The sequence below is a fragment of the Diprion similis genome, chromosome 1 (assembly GCF_021155765.1).
Source record: "Diprion similis isolate iyDipSimi1 chromosome 1, iyDipSimi1.1, whole genome shotgun sequence".
Lineage (NCBI taxonomy): Eukaryota > Metazoa > Arthropoda > Insecta > Hymenoptera > Diprionidae > Diprion > Diprion similis.
This window is the reverse complement of record NC_060105.1, coordinates 1,482,729-1,510,410: the sequence shown is the minus strand read 5'-3', so window position 1 is coordinate 1,510,410 and position 27,682 is coordinate 1,482,729. Positions and strand designations below refer to the sequence as shown.

General features: G+C 40.9%; 3 protein-coding genes across 5 annotated transcripts in view; 1 reads left to right on the top strand and 2 right to left on the bottom strand.

Moving 5' to 3' along the window:
* Positions 1-10,004: 10,004 nt before the first annotated feature.
* LOC124413512 (transient receptor potential channel pyrexia-like) lies at positions 10,005-13,687 on the bottom strand. The gene is made up of 8 exons (XM_046894182.1): positions 13,274-13,687; positions 12,933-13,185; positions 12,660-12,862; positions 12,378-12,584; positions 11,972-12,306; positions 11,317-11,893; positions 10,863-11,113; positions 10,005-10,783 (listed from the first exon to the last, which is right to left on the bottom strand). The coding sequence occupies exons 1-8, from the start codon at positions 13,685-13,687 to the stop codon at positions 10,618-10,620; spliced, it is 2,406 nt and encodes an 801-aa protein (XP_046750138.1). The 3' UTR covers positions 10,005-10,617.
* Positions 13,688-15,048: 1,361 nt separating this feature from the next.
* Positions 15,049-20,665, top strand: LOC124406658 (cysteine-rich protein 1-like). Its single transcript, XM_046882160.1, has 3 exons — positions 15,049-15,231; positions 19,891-20,043; positions 20,268-20,665. The coding sequence occupies exons 1-3, from the start codon at positions 15,192-15,194 to the stop codon at positions 20,309-20,311; spliced, it is 237 nt and encodes a 78-aa protein (XP_046738116.1). The 5' UTR covers positions 15,049-15,191; the 3' UTR covers positions 20,312-20,665.
* A 4,423-nt stretch (positions 20,666-25,088) lies between these two features.
* LOC124406721 (paired box protein Pax-8) overlaps positions 25,089-27,682 on the bottom strand; it is a 75,634-nt gene continuing 73,040 nt past the window's right edge. For all 3 annotated transcript variants that reach the window (XM_046882271.1, XM_046882281.1, XM_046882289.1), the window contains one exon: positions 25,089-27,274. In XM_046882271.1, coding sequence (XP_046738227.1) covers positions 26,946-27,274 — 329 coding nt within the window. In that variant the 3' untranslated portion in view covers positions 25,089-26,945. The remainder of the gene's footprint in view (positions 27,275-27,682) is intronic.

Here is a 27,682-nt window from a genome sequence, read left to right as displayed (position 1 = left end):
AAAAGAAAATGAAAACCGACCGTTCGAAATTCATTAAGAAACTTGTCAACTGGTTTGTTATTGTTGTTGTCGTTGTTATTAAAATAATAATAATTATTATTGTTATTGTAACGATTATTATCAGTGCAACTGCCGCGTTAAATCCAGTTTACTCAACGAGCGTGTTCGCGCACTGCACACGTGTGCATGTACACATGCAATTTACTATTTTATATTATATATACACAGGGGACTTGTACACACACACACACACATACAACTCTATATACATACATGTATATATTGTGATACGTGGGCGAGTGTATATGTATATACGTATATATACATATGCATGGGTGGGCGTATGTATGTGTTTTTGTTCGTGTGCGTGTGGGTGGTGTCGAGTGTGCGTGTGTAAGTGTTTTTACACGCGAGCATGGAGCGCGCAGCGCCTAAAAACTGCACCACCGCGTGGCGGCCGCGTAGAGTGATCGAGGAGCAGCAGCAGCGGGTGATCGTGGTGTAGAATAATAACGGGGTTAATAAACACGCGGACGGCCATCATACCACCGCGATATATGTAAACACCGACGTGTTTAGACGGCCCCAAGTACGCTTGATGGCTGCTCGGTGCTAACTGCGAGGCTGCCGAGACGGCGGCGCGCACGGAGCTCGAGGTTCGGCGGGCGGCTCCGACTCTCGGCCAATCGCGGCGAGCCTCTCGACGCCTCGGCTTCCCTTCCTCGACCTAACCAGTGATGGCAGTCAGCGGACCGACGACGCCCGAACAACGCCGGAAACACACGAGCGCTGCGCCCTCGCCTCGCTCTACACGCCGACACTCTCTCGTCGCCTCTCGATACGAGTACGAAACGAAACCACGCACCGCGGCGGATTCTTATTACTTCTATTACTTCTACTCCTTATATTCCTTATACTCCACCTCGCTCGCTTCGCTCTCTCTTCGCGCGACGAGCGAGAATCCTGCGACACACGCCTCCCGGAGTGACCCTGGATCAACCTGGATTATAGGACTATGCCAACGAATTTATCGACGATGGATAGTCGCCTAGCTTTCTTTGCCTAGCTTGTGATTGATTTTTCTGAAAATCTTCACCTCACCGTCCTTGTCGTTGACCATTGAACAATCAAAGTCTACAAGTTCCACTTGCGACTATACGAATCGTAGTTTACGGTGCGAAGCAACTAGGAACAACAGAAGCGGGATGTTTGACTTGGATTGTTCCGAGAAGAGGACTGTTTGGGGAAATTTGTATCGAGCTTGTGTTAGGTAGGTAGCCCGAGCAGGGCCTCTGCACCCTGCCACGTCGAGATGAGATATGAGGCGGTGGGACCGACGCCCGGCTCCTCAGCCACGAAACTAATGACTGCGTGATAGGTGCCTCTGCCTATAGATCGTGAACCGAGGAGAGAGAACCCGTCGGCCGTTTCGGGCCCGCCCCCCTCCTCGAGCTCCGCGCCATCATCGAGGTTTCGTATACCTATACCTCTACAACACCCGGGGTCCATACATACCTACGTGAGTACGGACTCACGGAGTCCCTATACGCGATTCTATAGCTGCCCCGCGATCCGAGGTGCTTGCATACAACACACCGGCTCGGGAGAGCTCATATACGCGCCTTTCGGAGTAAACGAGATCCTCCGAGGCTCCGAAGACCGGCCGTACTTTACGATGCAGTTTACCTCGTTTACGCCGGCAGGCTCAGGCCTCGCGCGGGCCCCGTTCAATTAGCTTCCTTTTTTGTCTTTTGGGCCGCCTCCTTGTATCGAACCCTACTCGGAGGACCTCGCATCTCCGAAAGGCGCGAAAATAAGCCCGTGTTTTTCCGAGGGGTGGGGGTGGGGGAGGAATTACGTATGCATGCGCAGTTGTCGATCGACGAAACTTCACTCTCCTCCTCTTCCTACCCCCGTGATCCCGACAGCCTTGGTCGACGATCGGAATTAAGAAACGGGATTATAGAAACGGGAGCCTCGCAGGGAACAATGCCAGACCACTGAGATTTCGGTGATTCAGAGAACAACGGAGCCACCACCACCAGCCTTTGAGAAATCTTTGGCAATACGATCTTTTGACCCGGCCCGGCGTTCCTGGAAACCCTTCTTGACTGAGTCTCGACTTACCCACAGCTCCCACGTACATAATACATCCGTACCATATACCCGAACCTTTCTACCCAACCCAACCCACTCCTCTCGGAGCGATAGAAGCTATACACCGGCTAACCAAATATTAGTTTCCTATACTAATCATAGATTATTATTTCTATTAGACGTATATCGTAAACTTGCATCTTTTTTACTTCACCTTGTGCAGATAAGGAATTTACGAATCTGTCCTCCACGGTCGAGTCGAAATGAAAACAAACATTGCGTGACAATAATGTATCAAGTTCGATAATTTATTCGTCCCGGGGTCAGTGCCGCAGCACAACTTGGAGTTCATGCCCTGGCCGCCGCTCACTTGAGGTTTAAGGTGGAAGGTAGAAGGTGCGTTGCGACAGTCACGCGATCCTTTTCAACTGCATGATGTAGCAGGGGCAAGAAAAACAGATTCCCTTTCCCTTTTCACACTTAACGATTTTCACAAAAAAAAAAATAAAAAACAACTCCATCGTTAACCATTAACAGCGCGAGAATCACATGCAATATGCATGTATCTTTATATATATATATATATATATATATATATATATATATATATATATATATATATATATATATTTTATTTTGCTGAAGCTGAAGCAAAGTATATAAATAACGCTAATGAGTTGGTGTTAAAATTTCATCGTATCGGCTCGCGATCTTCGTTACGGTTATGTGTTCGCGATAATGCAATGCAATCGACTATCTAAGGAGAACAGGTATCACATTTGACGATGAGTATCCATTAGTAACTCAGTCGTTAATCCTCGAACGATATTATCCGTCCAGTTATCGAATTTTCTAGATATACCTTTATGTATATTTATAGATATAATACGATTCATGCGCAATATGTGTATCTAATATTCATGTATGTATTGTACGTTTCATCACGTACTCTGAGCACAAATTTAATTATCAAGTGGCATAATGTTACGCACTAAAATTTTTCCCATTCTGTAACGCGTGCAGTGAAAGTGCAGAATTACACGACGTATATTGTTAAGATACCTAATTACTTTAAGTGTCGCACATAAGTACCAAGCTTAAGTTGAATGAAAAATGTAAACGCGGCTTGAGGGCGCTAGCTGCTCCTGCTGCGTCTTCCGGTACAAAGAAACAGAAATCAGTCAGCTAGCAAGTATGGTGAAATTTTCAAAGAAAGTGTATCCAATATAATCCTGCATGTACTTGCTAAATCCGTCAGTAAAATTATTCCTAAATGTATGTTAAATTGTTAAGCTTCGATACAAGTATAAATACTCCTAAGAAAGGCCCCTTTTGTACTTTTGTTATCCTCTTCAGTTCTTATTAACAATAACTCAAATAAATAAGAGATTTAAACCAGACTGAAATTCAATATATGTATACCCACTTCCAACCAAAAAAAGAAATATTACAACAGGTTATGGGCCCAGACATAACCAAGGGTATACATATGAACTGAAATAAAAGAGGATAACAAACGTCTGGAAAACAATCGAGTCATGGATACAGTCAGATCTCAACTGGAAAATCTCGCAGAGGACAGTCAGGGAGAAGTCAACTACGAGTCATGGAGGTTCAAGCTGAACCTAACCTTAAAGACTAAGGATCTTTTTCAAGTCGCAACGGGTGCTGAGGTTAAACCGCAGGGACCAGATACTGAAGCAAGCGTCAAGGCCTGGATGAAGAAAGACATTGAAGCTCAAACACTTATAGGTTTAAATGTAAGTAGCGATATAGCAAAGAAAATCTGTAACTGTACGACTGCGAGGCTGATGCTCGAAAAGTTAGAAACTCTATATGAGAAAAAGTCAGATATTACTATTGAAAACTTACAAAGGCTATTCTTTAGTTATAAATATAATGAGAGCAAATCCGTAATTGAAAATTGCATGAAAATTCAGCAATATGCAGACAGATTAAAAGCCGGAGGCGAAGAAATTAAGGAAGGGTGGATTATATCGCGAATTCTGAATATGTTGCCACCTAGATTATATCATTTCAGAACCTCTTGGGATTGCATGAGTAGTACAGACAAAAATCTAAACAAACTTTTTGAATTTTTGCGTCTAGAAGAAGACAGACTAAATGAAAGTAAAGGCGAAAGCCATAATTCTCGAAACGCTCTTATATCAAAACAGTCAGGAAAAGATTATAAACCGCCGAGTCAGAAAATTGAATGTTTCAAGTGTGGAAAGGCAGGTCATTTAAAGAAAGATTGTCGAGGTAGGCCATGTGAAAAGTATTTAGACTATTGTAAGAAAAACTATGGCTGTAATATTTGTAAGAAAAAGGGTCATTTTGCAAAGGATTGTTGGAACAACAAAGAAAAGAATGAAAAGTCTGATAAAGAAGAGTCCACAAAAGGTAAAAGTGATAGACGAGCATTTATAACAATAAGCCTATCAGCTGCAAATGTAAATCACATAAATTCTTTACCAAATTGTAGTGATTTATGGTACCAAGACTGTGCTGCGACACAGCACATGACGTCTCATATGGAATGGATGAGTGATTATGTAAAACTCGAAAAGCCTGTAATGGTCGTGATCGGTGACGCAACCCAAATTGAAGGGATAGGCATAGGGAATGTTAAGTTAGAAGCATTCGACGGTGAGCGTTGGTGTAAAATTGAGCTAAAGGATGTACTACACACACCAAAGATGCCTTTCAATTTATTGTCTGTTACTAAAATATTAGATAAGGGTTACATTCAAACTGCAGATGCAAAAAACTCCTATTTCATGACTAAAAATGAAAATGAGATTGTCGCCATAGCAAATAGGGAAGGAAATTTATTCAAAATGATGTTTCGTATGGATAGGTCAGAAAGTACAAAGAGTGAGTCAGTTCGTTCAGACAGTTGTCTAGTCAGTATTTCTATAAAGCAGTGGCACGAACGAATGGCGCACCAAAACATTAAGTATATTAAAAACGTATTAGATAAAAAGGGTATTAAATATATCAACGACTGGGAAGAGTATGTTTGCGAAGGATGTGCTTACGGGAAGCAACACAGGGTGTCTCATCCGAAAAATAGTAAAGTAGCCTCACGACCGCTGGATCTGATACACGTAGACTTAGGTGAGATAGAAACTAGATCTTTAGGAGGAGCGAAATATTTTCTTCTTCTAAAAGATGACTTTACACATTACCGAACAGTTTATTTTCTCAAAACCAAAGACGAGGCAGTTACAAAATTAGACATATTCCTAAAAATGGTGCAAAACCAATTTGACAGAAAAGTTAAGACTCTCAGGTCAGACAATGGCACGGAGATTAAAAATTGTGATACTAAGAAACTATTAGACAATCTAGGAGTTCTTCATAGCAAGACTAATACATATACGCCAGAACAAAATGGTCGAATCGAACGTGAAATGCGTACAATCGTAGAGGCAGCTAGAACTGCGATACAATCGAAAGGTTTAGATGAAAATTTGTGGGCCGAAGCAATAAATTACGCAGTATTTACAATTAATCAGACTGGTACAAGCTCACAAAAGAATAAAACACCAGCCGAACTGTGGTTTGGACGCACAATAGACATAAGTAAGCTAAGAATCTTTGGATGTGACTGTTACGTTTTGTTACCAAAGCATAAACAAACAAAAATCGGTAAAAAGTCGATAAAAGGTATATTTGTAGGTTACGATTTAGATTCACCGAGTTACAGAATCTATGTCAAAGATAAAAATGATGTGATAAGCTCTGAAAATGTAATTTTTGATGAAAAATTTAAGTCAAATCAAAGTCTAACCGAAATGCAGATGCCTCTAAATGAAAACGAAAATGAAAATATTGAAATTGAGTCAGTAGATTCGGAATATGATACACCTGACAATGACACTTCAGATGAAAGCCAAAACTCCGAAATAGTTGAAGCTGAAAATCAAAATGAGGGTGTAAAGTTAAGAAATCGTAACGAGTTAAGAATGCCCAGAAAATTTGCCGAGTATGAGACAGGCTGGATAAATAGCGCAAACAATTGTGCAATGATAGGTGAAGTAGAAGATATATCCGTATCTGAAGCACTGAAAGATAAAAATTGGTACAAAGCAATGCAAAATGAATTCGAGTCTCTAGTCAAAATGAATACTTGGAAATTAGTAGAACTACCGAAAGATGCTAAACCATTATCCTGCCGTTGGGTTTTACGTCAAAAATCCGATGGTACAGAGAAAGCTAGATTAGTAGCGCGAGGATTTGAACAGGAAAAGGGTATAGATTATTTTGAAACGTTTAGTCCTGTTGCTCGTCATGCATCTATTCGATTGTTGCTAAGTCTTGCCGCGTCAAACAAAATGAAGCTAATGACATTCGATGTTAGAACAGCCTTCTTACACGGTGAATTAGAAGAAAATATATATATGTATCAACCTGAAGGATTTGATGATGATTCAGGACGCGTTTGTAAGCTCATTAAGAGTCTGTATGGTCTGAAGCAATCACCTAAAAATTGGAATGAGAAAATCTCATCGTACTTAAAAACATTTGGATTAGAAAATACTGAAGATGATCCGTGTGTATATTATAATAAAGACAGAACCGTCATTATGATCTTATTTGTTGATGACGGAATAATTGCTGGAAAAGATGAATCTAAACTAGTACAAATATTGAGAAAAGTGAATCAAAAGTTTGAGATCACATTTAATACTGCTACAAGCAATCGTCTGTCATATTTAGGGATGAATATTGAAGTAAATTCAAATGGCATTTTCGTAAACCAAGTCCAGTACACTGAGAAAATTATCAAAAGATTCAACCTTGAAAACTCTAGTCCTGTATCCACACCGATGGAACGTGGTATGATAACTGACGAAGGAAAATTTGTAAACGATCAACCACTTGATAAACTAAATCCATATCGTGAAGCCATAGGTAGCTTACTTTATTTAGCTACAATTAGCCGTCCAGATATTAGCTTTGCAGTGAACTATCTTAGTAGACAGATGAGTAAACCGATGACGAGTCATTGGAGAATGGTAAAACGTGTGTTTCAATATTTAAATGGCACAACGAATTTTGGAATCTTCTTTAACGGAGATGATAACGTAATAGCCTATACTGACTCAGATTATGGAGGAGATCCAGTGACTGGAAAGTCAACAAGTGGTGTGCTTATTTTGAGAGGAGGCCCTATTGTATGGCACACACAGAAGCAACGCCATGTAGCAAATTCTACAGCCGAGGCTGAATATCGAGCAGCAGTATCATCTATTGATGACATTTGCTGGATACGACGTTTAGGTAGCGAGCTAGGCATTACAAATCTAAATGAACCCACAACTTTATACGTTGATAACAGATCAGCTATCTGTATGTTGCAAAACACCCATGAAGGGAGAATTACAAAAGGAAAGAAACACATAGACATCTCACGTAAGTTCATTCAAGAACATTTAGAATCTACTATTACCTTAAAACATGTAAAGAGTAACGAACAAATAGCCGATATTTTAACAAAACCTTTACCCTATGTAAGTTTCAAACTATTACGAAGTAAAGTAATTAAGGAGGAGTGTTAAGATACCTAATTACTTTAAGTGTCGCACATAAGTACCAAGCTTAAGTTGAATGAAAAATGTAAACGCGGCTTGAGGGCGCTAGCTGCTCCTGCTGCGTCTTCCGGTACAAAGAAACAGAAATCAGTCAGCTAGCAAGTATGGTGAAATTTTCAAAGAAAGTGTATCCAATATAATCCTGCATGTACTTGCTAAATCCGTCAGTAAAATTATTCCTAAATGTATGTTAAATTGTTAAGCTTCGATACAAGTATAAATACTCCTAAGAAAGGCCCCTTTTGTACTTTTGTTATCCTCTTCAGTTCTTATTAACAATAACTCAAATAAATAAGAGATTTAAACCAGACTGAAATTCAATATATGTATACCCACTTCCAACCAAAAAAAGAAATATTACAACATATATTCAGCTGCATCATTTGAAATATACAAAATTCAGAATCACGCACATCCTGTAAAAGTTACACGTTCATTTTATACCCCTTTATTTTCATATTTATTCCTCGTATCTTGGACGTCAAAACCTGCAGCCTAACGGCAGGTTAAAATTTCGTAACGCATTTCTAAACCCGCGAGTTCACCTAATCGGTGGACAGGTGTGTGTAAGTCCACCGTCATATCAATTACAACCCCGCGTAGATGATTCCATGTATACCCTGTCCGTGCATGATCGTATGTAATTTCACGCCTTCGATATATATAGACGCAATAATAGACTCGCGGGTCATGGTCAGAGTTTGAGATGTCATTCACTGACTCACTCTACACGCCATATCACGCAAGTCAGGAGACGAGGAGATAAGACGTAGTATGTAGGTGCCTCCTTTGGGTTCCTCGCGGTGTTAGGTGACAACTATGCACGCTCGTGTGTCAGTGAATTCAATCCGTTAATCCCGTCACGTCGAATCACGCGTTTTACCATTCGTAGATCACGGCCTTCGGCCTTTAAAATTATTGCGCAGATATTCCTCTAAAACGGTAGTGAGGAAAAAATTGGTCGGATTTTCAATCTATAGATGAAATTAAAGCAAACCAGACGTTATCGGGTTTTCACTGCGAAACCGGATCGACATTGCGAGCTGAAAAGCTCGGCGAATTATCTGCGCGATGGAATTAACGCTCTCTTAAATTTTCGATGACGAGTTGGGGATTAGGGCTGGTAATTTCCGATTAGTGTTTTTCTGCTTTTTAGATTTTTAGATTAGATATGCAGGCCGACACATTTGTGTAAATGTGTATCAATATTATATACGGAGAAGTCAAGATTGAAAAGCGATACCTGACCGAAATGAGCTCGCTGCTGATGCCAGCATCACTGTCATCGTTATAACATGCATGCCTACCTTATACGTTTGATAATATTTCGTAACTTATGTACATACCGCTTGACGGCTGAACAATAATCAAACGATCATTATAAGAGAATTCCGATAACAGCTATCGTTGTCACTTGTCGGACGCCTGAATAATGCGTATAATTCACCTGTCGCGGAAATCTTATATTGCATCGAATATTACACGCGATTAAATACCGCCGAAAACTCTGCATCACTTTGATCTTCTCATTCGACAACAGACTGAAGACTATCCTTCTTACGTTTAACGGCTGACCGAATCCTTGGAAAGCAACCAAGTCGTGTAATGAAAGATGAGAAACACGAACGAAAAGGAAATAGATATATTGATGAAAAACAAACGACAATTTATTTTTCTTCACAGGTAAAAATCGACATCGTTGTAGAATCAGACAAAATTACTGAAAATGTAACACTGCTACATTTATAAATCGAATACTCTAATAATTATAATTAATGTATAAACGTGGGCTAGTAGAATAAACGAAATAAAAATCATAAGTCGCAAATACACGCGAGTGGTTAAAGATAGAAAAAATTATTTTCTCCTTCATCATCGACACGTTATTAATGATCATATCCGATGTTCAATATCATAAATTACTCGTAGCCGAACAACTGTCCGACTACTTTGCAGATTGCGGGGGTCTGGATTAAAAAATATTTTAGAAATCAGAGGTGTTTGTTTCGCTTGTAAAGATTGCAATAATATGTTATAGAATCCAATTGAAACGAATTACTTATTCTCGGATCATTTGTACCTATGTATCACAAATGATTGTGAAGTTACTGCATTAGGTCAACGTGAGTAAATCGCTATATGCAATACAAACAAAAAAATTGGAACTCCGTTTGGCTGTACTTGTAAAACCTTTGCTGTTGTAATGAAAATTTTTTATTCAACAGCTAAAATCTTGCTATAACTATATTAGCATCAAAATTTGTTGGTCCAGTGAATTTTTTTTCCGTATGCCGGTAATCTGATGAAATTAAGGTTCGAACACCGATCATTCACTTGCAATGCAGCGCCATCCTGTCTACCTCTGACATCTGTTGGGCCACAATAGCACCATATTTCACGGGTAACCAAGTCTCTCGACAACTGACAATGAATATACACACGCGTGCCTTCATTACCAGCTGAGGTCAATTTCACGAGTATTGCGATGCTTTTTATCAATGCATATTTATATAATGAGTATAACTTACCTCGTTGGGATTAGAATTATGTTTTTTTTTCGTCAGATTTACGCGCTTCTGTTTTACCGACGAAATAGACATTCAGATTTTAATTTCCCGCGTTTCAAAATGATCCGTTGATCGAAGACTGGCTGAGTATTTAAATCTGTGGTTTAAACTTCTTAATAAAATATGTTTGTGACGTATTTTTAATATGGCCACCATGACACGCTTGGAATTTTATTTATGCTGCTAGATGATTTCCATCACTCCCCATGGGTCGAACGCTAGTTCACGCTAATCAAAATTGCAGCAAGAACAGCTAAGTTATAAGTTTTCTTTCAACGAATGTCTAAGCACCGAGAATTCAGCTTGTTGAATTCCATCATAACCATGCAACACGCGTTGCGTATGGTTTTCAATCAGAATGCGCTCTTTCGTCGCCTACCCAGCTTGCGTCTTATGGACTGCATTCTTGGCGTGCGCACATTTTCTCGACGCAATTCCTTGAATCCATACTGGCAGGACGAGACCGTTTCACCGAAACAGTCTTCATTCCTTTTGGAAGACGGGGCGTGACTTTCGCACCTGAAACACAAAACAGTGAAGTTTACTTGAAACGTTGCAGATGCCTGTGATCGTAGAAAGTTTTGATGAACCGAATTACTCTTTGTCAAGTTCCCGGTTCCTCATGGCGACGTCGAAAAGAGCGTCGATCAGCTCTTCCGAAAACCCAGTATTCTTCTGTCCGTACTCCGTCAAGACACCGAGCGTTATTTGGGTCGGGATCGTCTTCTTCAATTCGAGCATCGCCCTCAGGTATCTGGGAACCACCCGGCTTCTGAAGATCCGGTGGGACGTCACCCACTCCAAGTGGGCAACGAACTCAGCCTGCTTCAGCAACCTACGAATGTAGCCCTAGTCGCACAGGAATTTCAAAATTTACATGCATTAGCCGAGTCATTTCCCGACCTCTCGCACAGATATATAACTCATGGTCAAGTGCAATCTGGATCGGGTTGCTGGTTGCTCTCTACCTGTTTTCAGGTAGGTCCGTCATTCTCGAATAACACTGCAGGGCCATGCTAACACTAAAAGAGTTTTAAAGGTCATTAAATTACCTCCTTCAAGATTCCCTGGATATCGCTGACGGCCAGACCGATCATGAGATTCATCAGCACAATACTGGCAAGCATTACGAACATGAGGAAAACTATCCTCCCGACAAAAGGGAGAACGACGTTTGTCCCCGGTTTATCATCGATCGTCTCCACGAGTTCGTCAAAGTTGTATTCTCCGGTCATCATGACCATGGTCTTGATCACGGCCTTCCAGGAATGGGTGAACTGTCCTCCGTCGCAGAACAGGAGCGAGAAGCTTAGAGCAAAACCAATGATGAGCCACACGAAGGCTATGAGCACCTTGAAGACGTTTTTCAGTACAGTCGAGAACATGAGCGTGTAGTATCCCAAGGTTGGAAATCTACCGACGAGAAGCATCATCTGGATCCAGGCGATGAGTACGGCCACGCTGACGAACTGCAGGATCCACTGACGAAAGTTTCCTCTCTCAACTTGGTTCAGTGTTTTATGGGTTGATTTCATCATGTCCGGATAGTACTCCCCAGTAATCGCCACTGCGATCGAGATGGTCACACAGATGGCTGACAGCCAGGTTTCGAACTGCCTCGTATAGTGCCTGAAGAAGAGAAGGGAAGAAAATGATTCGGTCGTTCAAATGACTTGGACGAATATTAGCGAGGAGCCTAATAATCACCTCGGCACTATGAGCAGCTGGAGTAGATTGTGGCCAAGAATGATACACGCGCAGAAGATGAGGATTCTGCCTGCAGGTATCGCGACGTTCAAGACTTGCTGAAGGATGATCATCGCGTAGCACGACAAGGAGAGTACGAAGAACACGTGGATGATTACAAGGAGGAAAAAGAATGGACGAAGCCGGAACCACTTAATTCCAAGAAAAGCTTCGATCAGCGGGTGCTGGAGGATCGTCATCTGCTCGATGCTTGGCACAGCTCCAATCAGAGCAGAAACCACCGCCATCTGGAGTTCGCCTCGGGGTGCCAGCGGCTTGAAGTCCAGGACGACTTGCTGAAACGTGAACATCAGTTTTGTTGGAGATCAGTGCCGACGAAGAGGGCTGGACACCAGCGTGTGCTTACGTTTACGTTTTTGTCCGTCGCCCGCACCAGCGAGTCTAGAATGTTCGTGATAAAAGTGATCGGTCGGGCGATGTTTTCGAATATGGCGTCGATCACCGTCACACCTGTCTTTGTCTCGGAGGCCAAATTACCACCGTTGTCGACCAGGACCCGAATGGATGTAAGGTGACCTTGGTAGGCTGCCGCGTGAAGTGGAGTACGTCCAATCTACGTGAAGCAATCTTCAGGTGAAACTGGATTGCGACCTCTTACCGGCAACTTGGAACTCAAAACCATACTGACCTCATCCTGGACATCGACGAACGAGGAGTCCATGTACGACAGCAGGATCCGTAAGATGTCGTGGAACCCGGCGCTGGCCGCAATGTGGAGCGGGGTGATTCCTGTTCCAATACATCGAGCCGTGGGCCAGGCACCACCCTCGAGAAGTCGCTTCGTCGCTTTGCAGCTCCCCAGGGTCACGGCATGATGAAGCGCCGTTGTGCCTTGGTCGAGAGGAAGAGGTGAACCAATTGCGATTGAACCACCACCAACAGAAACGGGATCGAGACTCACCTGTGTCCGGGTGGACGATATTGACGGACGCTGAGGCGGACACGAGGGCATCGACGATCCTCTCGAACCGTGACATATCCATCTGGTCACTCGGGTCCACCGTAACGGCGGCCAGATGCAAGGGCGTCACTCCCCGTTGGTCCCGGGCATCCGGATTTGCCCCGGCGTCCAGCAGGAGGTTTACTATGTCAACGTGTCCAGCTTTGACCGCCTGGTGAAGCGCCGTTCTTCCCCAACATTCCGGTAGTGGTAGCTAAGGATTTGGATCGATTTGAAACAAAAAAAAAAAAGAACCAAAACTTGACTCGACTTCTTAGACACTTAGTGATTTTTATGATTACATTTTGTCCGACATCGCAGTTTGGCCAGGAGTTTATGGCGATGGCACTGTAGGGTTCATCCTTGGGCAGGAATCTGACTTCGAATCGGTTTTCAATGGCAGCTCCTCGCTCCAAAAGCCACCTGACGACGTCGACGTGATTTTGCTGAGCGGCTAGGTGAAGCGCACACCTTCCTAACTTGTCGGTGGCGTCAAGGTCCGCATTCGAGACTTCAAGTCGCTGGAGGATGCTGAGGTATCCTTGCCATGCTGCGAGGTGGACGAGAGTAACTTGGAGAGAACCGCAAGGCTCGACGAAACTTCGGTGATCGTTTGCGTTGCTGGACTCGAGGATTTGCTCCGCTTGTCTTACTTCGCCGATCTCGACGAGCGTTATGAGCTCAAGCTTCGTCGCCGGGGCCAGGCAGACCGTCATCTTGACCAGATTTCACCCCTGCTTGGAGCGATGAAAGACCGTGAAGAGAGAAGCGATTCTTAGGTACTCCGACTGTAATCCCTGGAGTATGAAACCCAACTAATCCCCAACACCCACGACGAACGAAAGAACACCACTAACAATTTCCACTTCCATTATTTATTCGAGGATGTGGTTACCAGAGGAAGTCATTTAGCTGTTTGCAATGTCACCACTCGGTGCGCTAATAACTCCTAATTAATTCTCGTGTACCATATCGCTCTGCGGTATATCGGTTTATATAGTAACGACGAAATCTTGGTTTAAGCACTGATTTCGTTCAAGTCGGATTTTCCTCTGGCATTGAGCTTAGCCCCAGGTTTTGAACTGTTACATTGAACGTCGGTCAAAGTCCCGAAATTCACTCGAGTCAGTCTTAATTTCTCTTCATTACTGGCAGTGGTCTGGAAATTATTTTATATATATCGTATCAGAGATCATAGAGCATATATAATCAATTTCTTTTAGCTTTCTCCTTGTGCTAGGCACAAAATTCATACAACACAGTGAGAATGGATGAAGGAAATCATAGGCTGCTTACGCGAACGTAGACATGGTTTACGACAGGAGTATTAGAGGCTGACCAAAACTTTCCAGCCTACGCCTCGATGATTTACGTCTTCGACCTTGTCTCAATCAATCAATATCAGATCCAGCCGAGCTTCTTCCAGCGTCCGAGATTGTTACCCATTCTTTTTCTCTCCTTTCCTTCTGCTCTTTTATTCCTTCAATCTTCTGTATCAAAGTAGTAGACCCCATTCACCGCAGATCATTGTCGAATTTAAATGCGACGATATACTTTATGCGTAGTTCGATTATACAAGTTATTGACCTACAGTCGGAAAGAAGATCGAATGAATTGATTTCTCAGAGAATAAAAGAAAATAATTTCGAATAGATAAGACTAACAACAATATAAGTGTACCCGTGGCTTAGGAAGCTTTTGTGCGGTCGGCTCTTTCGAGGATTATCTTGACCTTCCTTTAAGCTTCTATGACAATCAATCCCAGCTTCACAATAGATTGGAGCGAAAACCATCCTTTCGAACAAAGTCTTGACCCCAAAAAATTGGGGCAAAGTGTTCGGGCTCTCTGCAACTAGTTGGGGCATTTTGAGATAAAGTGCTTGTTGCATCGATTCTAGAAACATTGCGATCGGCCGGATGACAAGAGGGCCAAAATACTAACCGATTACATCAGCGTTTGCGGTGAGCTCACCCAGAGCCGGGCTGCGATCGGCTCGAGTGGCTGCTTGAACGGATCGGACGCAATACATTATAAAGCTGAACGTAACGCGTTGCGGGACGCAAGAAGCAGGACGGAAGGCCAGAGAAGGGGAAACCCGGCGACCGGGACCAGACGCGATCTAGTGAGCGGTTGACCACGCCGAAGAACGCTTCCCAGACTTCAGAGACGATTCGTTTGTAGCCGTTGAGAGCCACGCTCACGCCCAGCTAACCTGCATCATGCCGAACTGCCCGAAGTGCGAAAAGCCGGTATACTTCGGTGAGTATTCTGCTTTCACTGCTTTCTTATCTTGGATTAGATTTTCCCCATCTTTCTTCTACACCCTGTGAACCACACTTTAAACGCTAGATTTTTAGCTGGAAAGAAGGCTGAACAAGGGCGTGTCGATTTGTATCTACACTGCGTGAGATCGTATCAATTGAAAATTGTTTCTCATACTGGGGGTAAAAAAAAAAAAAAATATACGACTCGATTGATGATAACAAAGTTTGATAATGTGGGGAAAAAAATAAGAGCTGCGGTAGCTGCGGTTAACCGGTCGACACAATTTAATGAATGCATATAATTCAGGATAATTGCACGCTCTCTTAACGCTCTCAGTATTCCTAGTTTATTCCCGTTTCATTCTCTCATGTTGTTGGTTTTAATCTTGATGGAAAATCGGTTTGCATGTTGATATGCTACTGAGTTCAATCAATCACAAATTAAGCCTTAGTTTGAACAGTGTCGCGTATCTTAGCACCGTGACTACAATTTTCGCTACGTTTCAATGGCAATCATCTAGAGATTCCCGCGTCACTTTTATTTACAACTCTGCCGTAATGAGCGCCGAGCCGCGGTGTGTATACGGGTGGACGCCTCTGTGTTTAATTATAATTATCGTTATAAATGTGTACGCGTCAACGCGTGAATACATCAGCTAAGCACAAAAGAATGGGATGCCGGATGTCTGAGCTACGTATCGCAGTGCAGAACCGGATGCGGGAAATCTTGAGGGATATCCGTGAAAAAATTACGAATATTTTAGAAGAAGAATTTGCGTTTCATCGACTGGACGTGATGCTATTAAATATATTTCTTGCCAACATGACCGGCGATTCCATTCCGCGTCTCTCTTGGTCAGCGATTTTCGGCAAACGTTGTAAAAAAATGACGGAATCGCGAGCGTCGGCGGTTTACTTGCAACGCAACGCGATCCGGGACGAAAAAAAGAAAGAAAATTTGCAAATACTACAATTTTGCAAGAATGCATGACAGAAAACATCCACAACTTCGTTGAAACGTAATTAGTGCAACGAGTGGAATGCGTTTCTGCGAACAAAGTCGAAGGGAAACGTCCTTGCGGAAACGTGTTGTGTGTCAGCCGATATGGTGGAACTGTGTCAAGGCATTGTTATCGCCACTATTATTCCTCGATAACGTGCCTTTCGAGCTGTATTTTAATTAGCGATGATCTCAGTTATGCGTAAGAAGGAAGGCACACATACCTACTTGGCGTCCAGCTCTCGACCCACGTTCTCTTTTACTCTCCTCGTGTAGCTTGGTTAAAAAATCGATGCGATTCTCGTTGAGTTTTTTACCGAATCCAAGCAAGCGCGCAATTACGCATGCACCGGTCGTTTAAAATTATGCGGACGGATGAATCACGCGGATCTAACCGTGACCTCATCTTCTCAACCTTCGAGCACTTTCTCTATACACGCTTCGAGTTATATGTCGGTTACAACTGCACCTGAGTACACAAAGCTGCAATACAGGTGTGAAAACACGAACGACAAGCAGTTCGAAGTCGGATGTTAATTGCATACGTGGTTGAGAAAAAAGAACTTCATACCTTTCTCCCATATACCGATGGGCGCGTTATTCAATTTGTCTCTTTAATCCGCCAGTGATCGATCACGAGACTAAATTCGAAAAGCTGACGATGTATCGTATCGATTTATATCAGTAACCTTTGACTTGATAATCATATCGTCGAAATGTGATGTTTTTGCAATGTACTTGAGTTTGACTTCTCCAAAAGATTAATTAACCATCGATTCCCCCTCCGTGAGGACGACGGTGAAAGCAATGATTACGACCATGCGAGAGGAAGTGACTCTGCACGTGGATCGGTTGCACGACGAGCGTTTTGAGATAACATTGTAGATACAGCATTTAACGCTACGACTCAAACACACGATTCTCCGTATTTCTGTGATGCACAGTGTAAGTATTTACACCGTGAATGAAATAACAGAAAAAGAGTGAAAAAGAAGCTAATGAAAAATCGTAGAAAGTTACGCGAGCTGACGCTCCGTTGGAGTCGACGGATATTCGCGTGAGCCGTGAGCGTATAAAATTTATTGTTAGGTAGCGAGTAATCGTTGAAAAATTTCAGTCGTCAGCTGCACGGTTAAGCAGGAAACTATGTTGTTACGGCAATAAATGGCACTGAACGTAATTGGGAGGCTTATCGCCTAGGTATATTGTTTGTTTTTCCGTATAATCGGTATCGCGTTATATTATCAGCTTACGACACATTTCGTAGTAGGTATTCGATAAACCTTCATACACCGTCACAGTGAAATAATCTCCAAGTTGTTGACGGATAAGGTATTTATAAGCTTTTAGAAATTTGTAATCTGCAGCTGAGCTATCGTTTATTTCTCGATGGTTTCAAACTCCCCAAAATTAGCTCAAAATCTTCTACACAAAGGATTTTCATTACCATATCAATGTGGCCTCATACTTCTGGCCTCATAATTATACGACTCTTGCTCCGGGTAAAAGAGGCGCACTTTTGGATCACGTTATAGACGGTTCGGTACCTCGTGCATACCGACGCATGCAGTACATCGGAGTCTTTTGATAAAAACCCGTCTACCTCGTGAATAGAGCCCAGCTCTGTTGCGGAGTCGTCGACGAGTGACGCTGAAAGCGTCGTGCGTCTCACGCACCCGCGATGCATACGTGGGCGTACCTATAGGAACTAATGTATCCATACGTGGAAGCGCACCTACGCGGTGACCGAAAAGAATCTATGAGCCAATCGCAGTCTCACCGAGTCACAGACCGAATTGATTACTGGATCAGTTTCCCTCTCGACATGAAATATACAAACGTAGCTAAGAATTGGAGCCTCGGTCGAGTACTTGGTAACGCATTGAAATCATGAAACAGTAGACCCTGAAGAAAAAGTAGCTTATAGGCGGAAATCAGGGGATTAAAATTCGGGAATGAAAAGTTAGAATAATTGCGGTATTGCGGTCTTCTGGTTTTACCCACCGAGTATCCGGACCCGTCAGTCGGGTGTGGCGATATGGATGTACAGTACACTCGACGGCGTTGAATCTCTCGGTAAATCCTTGAAGGGGGGTGAAGCGAAGGGCGAATCCCAAGTAGCTGCGCACGTTTCGTGCTTGTCTAATGAACCGCGAGGATTGCCGATGGCAGCATTGGAGTCGCTGAGGAGCTTGCAGCGAGTCGGTCGAAAGCTCGTCGGGACTCAGGAGCGGAATGAATTTGGCAAGGTGTACGCGGTGCGCGAATTCATACACAGGCGCGAAACCATAGGGTTTAGGGGGAAGGTTGCGTACACGGAGCGGCATTCCGACATCGCAGTCGCCCACTGTACAACAATGAAGCTTCCATCCGCCTGCGAGGACAACAACAAAGCTCTTCTGCCCGCTCCGACGGCCTTCTTCTCTGCCTAGGTAATAACAAGAAGAGCGAGCCGGGCAGGCGCCCGGAGATGAGAGCGACAGGTTTGTTTGCGGCGAAATGGCAATGAAAGTGGGGTTGCCCAGCCTCCGTCACTCTCCTCCTCATCCCTTCGGCCCGCGCTCTTTACATCTCTCGGTCTCGAGAGCGACTTGGATGATTCTGGTTTACATAACGCGGATTTGTTACGCTGATGGACCTGGAGATGAGAGCCACTACCCAATCGCAGCCTGCGAATTGTTCGCGCTAATAATTAACCCTCGAGGATTTGGATACGCTGTTTAAGGTCATGTAGTATTCTTACCGTTACCGACCGAGCAAACTCGCCCGTTTGCTTTTTATATTAATTAAACGAACGAACGGATAGGGTTCAAATTCTACGGTGCATCGCTTTTTGGTGGCGAAATTCAGGAAAGCTGAGTACCACATGACCATAAGGATTGCGGGTCCGAATCTCGAAACGTCAAATGATCCACTGTCGATACAGGTCTTAGGGCGAATTAACCGGATCGCTCGCACAAATTTCTTGCGATCATTTGGACAAATAAGATTCAGCGTAACAGCTGCGAATTTGAGTACAGACGTTGATCTGCACCAAATTTATATCGGCGCAGTGTACTCGACGCTCTACTGTGGATTGATGAATTAGTGCTGTTGAGAAACAAAGGCATTGGCTGTTACGGCTGCCGATATCTACTCATGATTGCCACGATGCAATAATTCAAGTAACTAATACGAGTAGCGTCGCGTAATAAACATCTCTATTTAATACGATATCGCAAACTCATCTGGGATGATGGATGCATGCGTCGCGGATTCTTTCACCAGAACAAAACACCCGGTTCCACAATGCGCTGTTTTGCGAGCTCCGAGTTCGCTCCCCGCGGACATCGCCGAGTTCACACCGCGAGTGAAAAGGAGTTTTTTAGCAGAAAGAAAGCTCCGGGACCCAAGGGGTGCCTGATGTCTTCTTGAAATTCGTAATTAGAAAATTGCTAATGCCTCGGCTCGGTTGCATTCTGTGACAGCTGCTGTGGAGGTGCAGTGGCATCGATTTATTCATTTCTCTTGGTTCCAAAGCGGCTGCGGGTCGTCGTCTCGGATTTTTATGCTCATTCCTCCCCCTTTTACAACCCGTTGGCTTTTCTTTTGTTCCTGTTTTCCACGACGCGTATATGCGGTATAAAGTCTCCATGCTTCTCTGTTTTTGCGCAGCGGAACGAAAAACATCCCTGGGAAAGGACTGGCACAGCGCATGTTTGAGATGCGAAAAGTGCAACAAGACTTTGACCCCTGGCAGCCACGCCGAGCATGAGGGTAAACCATACTGCAATCAGCCTTGTTACGCCGCATTATTCGGCCCCGGAGGTGAGACACTTTTTGATTCTTCAATTCAATATCTGCGAACAAACAGAACTGGAATTATTTATAAATACCACAAGTAGACGTGAATTTCATCAAGTTTCATGCATTTATTTATTTCACTTCTTCATTTTGGTTCACATTTAACTCGTAGAAATTAATTACAATTATCAACTCTCATATTATCTGAAAGTTGGAAAACTGATAAAATCCCTCTATGATAATTACAGGCTTTGGTCGAGGCGGTGCTGAGAGTTATGTTTACAAGAAGTAAACGCATTTTACATTTGAGGGTGGAGGCGATCTACATTCCAAAAGAAACGTTCCAACCGCAATAACGCCAGTAATAACCGTATATGTAAAAAATACATCAATATAGCCTTCACTATCTATGTCATAAACATAATGTACCTAATTATATATCGTTGATATGAAGTATCTTCAACTATAAGCGTATAAAATAATAATTATCTTGTAATTACACATACATATAACGTTGCAATAGATATCGCACAAAGTTCAAGCGTAATGCAGTTATTAGAACAGAATAAGATTAGAAAAAAATCACATGACAAAGTTCGCATTCAATGATTATGCAGACTAATAAATACATCGTCATGACTCGTAAGTGATTATAACTCAATACCTCGTTACCTATTCGTAACAATCGGACATCATTTACGATTTATCTCAGGTTCATATATTCATCCCGTGTACTCTGAATCGTTTTTCAGTTGCGTATTTTGAATTTGTCGACTGAGCAACTCTAGCAATATATTAATTATCAATCTTGCATTACGGAACAAGTCGATGCGTTAACTGATCAAGATAAAACGCAACTTTCCATTCGCCGGAAATCTTCGACGTTGCTTGTCTTCGGTCAGTAAGTGACGATCAATGTAGTTGCTTTACCCGCAGTCGATAAGTTAGCAACGGTAGATAAGTTTCAATGTTGTGAAAGCCACGGTCGGTATACGGTTTGAAGCTGAGGCAGATTTCGCGACTGTCTTACAGAATGTGTGCATTTTTTCGTTCACGTATTTGTCACTTCGTAACACGATATGAAGAAAGAAAAACATCTCGATTGCGAAACAGAGTCGAGGGGCAGGTGAATGGGCTTATTAATGCTCGCCTTAATAGGCGGGAAGAATACGAATAAGGGAATTCGAGATCACGATAGGCGCATAAATAATCCAGTAAAGATAGTGCATAAAAGTAAGCGAACATCGTTATGCTCCAGATGCGTCGCAGTCCAGTTTACGCATTTGTGTATAAGCTTCGCTCATAAAGAGCACTGCACCCACACGAATACAGATCTGAGATATAAAACATCGACGATGGTTTGACACCCATCGTACAAATCGGACTGGTTTCGTTAAAAGTTGACGCGGTAAATAAATAACTGTTGATACAACACGATCAGTGGAAATTCCGCAAGTCAACCGCAAGTCGAAACCGTCTTACAACACTAAGAGTCTCTGACCGCGGTCGAGTTGAGCCAAATTCAATGATTATATCTCGTTTGTTTCTTCAACTCTATTACTCGAACTTTAAATTACATTATTAATAAAAAACTGTATACAAATATCGCCCTCACACTGGTCGATTCCTATACCAATATTCATTGATCGGTAATTCGGATCGTAAATGGCCAAAAGTTTCTGTCTCCTCTATGGATACAGAAAAAAGACTTCGGCTTCGAAACGGAATGAAATGAAATTATGTATTAAAAAAAAGAAGCGCATTCGCGACAGCGCGTATTAGAAATCGCTCCAGATCCTGACGGCAGTCGAGAACAAGATAAATATCTGTACTACAAGTATATTTTTAATCAGAATGGAACGGTGCAATTATACACGCAAGGTGAGAAGATACGCTCTCGCGAATAAACGCGTCGCGTATAATTCGATCTGATGAAAAGGCCTGCAGCTGGGCGAAAAATCGTCCCGGTTCGGTTGTACAGCTCAGCTGCTGCATGGCGGGAGGCAATTGCAGCCTCATCATCGCTGCGAGTTATAGCTAGACGACCCAATTACCGGCCCTTGGAGTAGCCGCACAAGAGTAATGCTCCAAATGAAAAATAGAACCGAAATTCATTGTCTCCTAATTGAAAAGGGTTCGATGACCGAAAATTCGGCCTCCCATAGTTGAAAATGGGCCTTATTTACCAAACTGTTGTAATGGGTCGTCGGCTGAAAGTCTTGCTTTCATTCGAATTCTCCGTCGATCAATTTTCCTCGGTTAATTTTCTTCGTTGGGGGCAATGAGATATCGCGCGATAAAGCAGGTTAGATCTGGAAGTGTGCCGATTCCTATTAACCGAAATTTCACCGCGTGATATTCCGAGTCCGCGACGCGTTTTTACACTTTTTTCCGTGACTCGGATTGCTTGTAAGAAACGAGTGGAGAAAAAAAAAAAAAAAGAAGAAAATGTGAGTAAGTATCATAAAATCGTTTACAAACGTTTAATTAAGAAATCTGAGCTACGATCGCGTTACGCAAACTTGAAAGTATATAATACACAGAGAAAGGATATATAAACTTCATATTTATTTAAAAAGGATTTACAGAGTTTTCATTTTTTGGGTATATTTTTTTTTTTTCTCTCTTTTTCATTTCTTCTGTTTTCTTTTAATAATTTTTTCAATTCTTCGTGAGTCGACAGCGAGACATAGACAAGAGTGGCGCGAGTGGAACGACGAGTTCGGAGGTTTTAGGTTGAGGGCTTATTCATATCACACACGCATGCATGTACACATAATCGCACCCGCGGAAAAAACACACGCACACCGAATTATGAGAGTCGGACGATATCAATTCGTTAATTATAAGTTCTAGAAAACAATACAACACAACGATAAATTTATTGTACAAAAGTATACTATATATATATATATATATATATATATATATATATATATATCAATTAAACTATTAATTATATATATAATTAATAGTTTAATTGATTTAATTTTTCACCCTATACGTATATAATTGCAAGTATGTTTATATGCAGATTCAAATAATTCAAATACGAATCCTAGCGGTGCACTTTCCGGTCGCAATAGTTGATTTGAAAGTTTTTCTCGTAATCTTTTCACCGTTGTTGAAATTCTCATAGCTCTCGTTGACGAGAAATGTTCCAATAGAATTCTGAATCGGCGTTGTACATTTACACAATCGCGTTTTCGATCTGACAGTAACCAATCAATATTTCTATGCATATACATGTGTATTAGAGAGGTGACTTTCCATTTCATAATTCTATACATAATTCTCTAAATCGTTATATTTCTCTTTCTTTCTTGTTTCGTTTTATTTTCTATTTTTTTTATATAATTTTTATTCATTTATTAAAATTTTTATTTTATTTGCATTATTATAGTGGGCTGTATATATAATATATAAAGTATTACCGTTATATTGCTTTGTTCTGTTTTTCCTTCCTTTTTGTTGGTTGTTTGTTTGTTTTCGTTTTTTTTTTTTTTAGTGTTCTTTGGCAAAACTTATTACACATAGGTTATCATCGTATGTAATTAATAAATAATAAAAGTATTAAATAATAATAGTAATAATTGTTATGGTAATAATAATAATAATAGTAATAATAATAATAATAATAATGAAAAAAAATAATAATGTTCGTAAAGTCGTTTTAACAATGAAAGGTACGTACATTTGTAGATAGATCGTAGTAAACAATAGTAATGGTCGTATTTAAATTATGGGTGAAATATGCACGTATAAGATCATAATTAAATATACTAATTTGATAATAATAATTATTATTACAGGTCGCGATCAGATTCCCTTTTCTCGTAGATCGCGGATGTCAAACGTGACACGAAATAGTTATCCGATTCTATCATCGAATTATTGGTGAATACGTTATTACTGTTACTAATATTCAAGTTTTTGGGTTTCTTTCCGATTTTCGTCGAACATTCATCGGGTGAATTTAGAAGAATAATAATAATTATTATTACAATTACCGTGAATTGAATTTGCAAGATCGTTATTTTGACATTTCATCAAGTGCACTATTATACTATATTATATTATATTATATTATGTTATATTATATATACCTGTAAAGTATATGTATATACATATATTTATACAAATATATTGATATATACTTATGTCAATTTATGTTACATTATATTATATGTATAGAGGTTGATTTTCACTAGTTACAATTTATATAATCTATCTTACATAGGTGGTGATATATTATAATGTATGTATATATATATATATGTATATGTATATACATATATATAACTACTAGTTTACAGAAAATAAAATGTAATTATCGTACAGTAATAATATTATGTATAAGTATTTATATAATATTATGATTAAGAAGGTGAAAATTAGAACGATGATCACATACAGTTTACGTCATTTAGCATACCTACGAGTGTATAGTTATATACTTTCTTTTCGTTTCATTTCGGAAGAAAAATTCTGGTGTGCTTTTCCGCCCCTGTATATGGAAACCGGGAGACTATAAAGGCGATTCCGCGCCGAGACACGGCGACCATTTCCGACTAACGTATCGAAAATAGGGGTGAAAAAAGGGTTGGTCAAAATTCTTTCAGAGATCTACGATATGGAAGAAAAATATGGTAACACGCGCGAGGTATAATCTTTACGAATATACTATACGTTAATGGAGAACGATATATAACGATCATCGAGTCGCGATAATTTTAGCCTTGTTCCTTTTTCTTTAGTTTCTTGCTGTCGCAGTCGTTATTTTTTATTTATTTGTTATTATTATTATTATTATTATTATTATTATTATTATTTTTATTTCAAATCAAACGAAAATCGGTTTAGACACAGGATTTATATATTTCTATGACAATAATAAAAACACGGTGACGTACCATCTATTATATATATACCTATATACATGTACATAATGTACAGGTGCTGTCAAAGAGTTGAAATTTAATAGATTTTTAATACACTAATTGTTATGATGATGATGATTATTATTACTATTACTATTAGTATTATTATTATTATTATTATTATTATTATTATTATCATTTTTCTCTTCGATTTGCGAATTTTTCATCTGCAGGTGTTATATCGCTTAACAGCTTTATCTCAGCTGTTAGTTGACATAAACTGTCTTCCTTGCGAAAGAAAAATAATCCATTTATTCTTATACAATTCACGCTATTCATACAATTTTTTTTTTATGTATGCATATATAGGTACATTTATGTGTATATTGTAATATTGAAAAACGTCGTGCATGCATCACCGTGTATAATAAATTTTATTTACAACAATTATTTGTGATATAATCGTGATGATAACATATACAAAGAGTTCTGCTTGAAAGGACTTGCTCGTAGCGTGCGCGCGACTCAACTTGCTTAATTCTGATTGGCTGACAATCGGGCTCGCAGTCTGAAGCAAACCTTCGCTAGAAAGAACAAATTCCCTAGAATCGACTAGCTGATAAGTGGCAATCAGCCATAACCTCTCGCCTATTAATAAGCGCCGTTTCACGGCAACGTCACGATCTGGTAACATTTTGAAAAAGTTGGCTACGCTGATAAACTAGAGGAGTTGAAATTTTCGAGGAGATCCTTTTAAGAATAACTCTTCGTATATTTATACGTGTGTATATGTCTTTATATAGTAACCTGCACAGATAAGTATAATATAAAAATAATAATATAGTTGTAATAATAAGGATAGCGTAATTAAAGTCGCTGTAAACTCTGCCTGTCGAACACGACGTCGTGGTCTTTGGTTTCTACAAAATATATGTATATATATTCATGTATATATAATATATTCTTAAAAGTACGATAATAAGGACGAATAGATGAAATTACGACAAAAATGTGTCGTTTAATAATTTGAACGGAGAAGAAAATTTAAAAAGAAAGAAACAAAATTGTTATAAAATAAAAATAAATAAATCTCAAATCAAACCGCGATTATTATAATTAATTATAGATATCATACAAATAACAAAAGACTACCTGGGTATAAGTAGTACGTGCCAAGGAGATGGTGTAATAATTACATCTGCGCATGTTAACGCGACTTATTTAAATTATAATTTAGTACAATAATAATCATAATGATAATCATAATCATAGTCATAATAAGGATACGACGTGTCTCAGTGTGTATAAATAATTTCGGTGTGATTGAAAAAATGATTGCATAAAAATTACGCTATTTATCATAGGAATTAATGATTAATCATTAAAATCATTAATTAGGGATAAAAATTAAACTATCTAAAAGCTGCAGCAACTGCTCGCCGGTCACCCGAATATACTTGTGTATATGCATAACGCTGTTCTTTCACCAATTGAATTTCATATCGGCTCGTCTTTCGCCCCGATTCGCACATTATATACATATATACTACATATGACAGACGCATGTCACGTGCAACATTGCAATATTAGAAAAGGAAATATTTCACTGAAGGCGAAATTGATCATTCTCCCGATGATTATTCAAGTTCAATTATACAATTATCTTCAATGCGATACTTTCACTCATCAGAGTGGGTAACCACCTGTATACATATATTACTGTATACAGGGAAAGGATTATATTTGGTATATGTATCTACAATTGCTCCGCGTGTTGTGATAATTAGATAACAGTGCATCTCATGGTATGTTGTAGTTGAACCGCGAAACTCGTCATAATAGTGTTATTAACCAGATATACTATATCCGTAGAATAAGAGATCAGTGGTCATGATTTCCCTCTTTCATTTTACACCCTCCGCATGTGAAAAATTCGGCAAGTCCCTCGTCGGCGTTCTCTCCCCCCGTTATGATATGGCGTCAGTTCACTAATCGAATACTGCACTCTATAATCGTCACCGTGATAATGATAACGAACGAGGATTTTCAACCGAGGTACAAATCCGTGGGCGTCGCGATCGGATGCTCGGGTTTTACGCAGGCGCTTCCGGTCGGTGAAGCTGCGCTGGCGCCGCTACTCGCCCTGGTTGCTGCCAACGGCGAACGGCTGGCTACTTCTGCGCTGCTATCCGAACCCGCGTTGTGGTTGTGGTTGTGGCTGTGGTTGTGGTTGTGATTGTTGTTGTTGCCATTGTTGTTGTGGTTGTTGTTATTACCGCACCCGACACCGATGCCCACCCCACTTCCGCCTCCCTGTTGCGTAGTGTTGTGGGAAGACGCCAGCGTGTCCCCATTGCAGTAGTAATACGTCGAATCTAAGCAACGCGAGATAAGAGGGAAAAAAATTAGCCTTAAGGGTCGGTTGATCGTCGAGACTTATTTCTCGGCGAATTGCCGCCTTTGAAACCTGTACTTGACGCAGAAAATCGGAATCTACCGTACGAATTTAATGGGAAAAGTAATAGATAATGAGGTTCGAAAAGCGGCCCTTCCGAGAGTTACAAGTCTTCGGGTAAATACGCGCCTTCGTATATCGGCACACTGAATAACGTCAATGTCGCAATATCGTGTGAAATTTTCACGACATTTCGCTCCGTTATACAGAGTGTCTCAGCTGTAGGTAGGTACGATACAGGAGTGACTATTACATAAGCATCGAGAGCACACAGTAGGAGTTTTATCGAAAACTTATATAGGCAAGTGTGAAATTAATATCCCGGAGC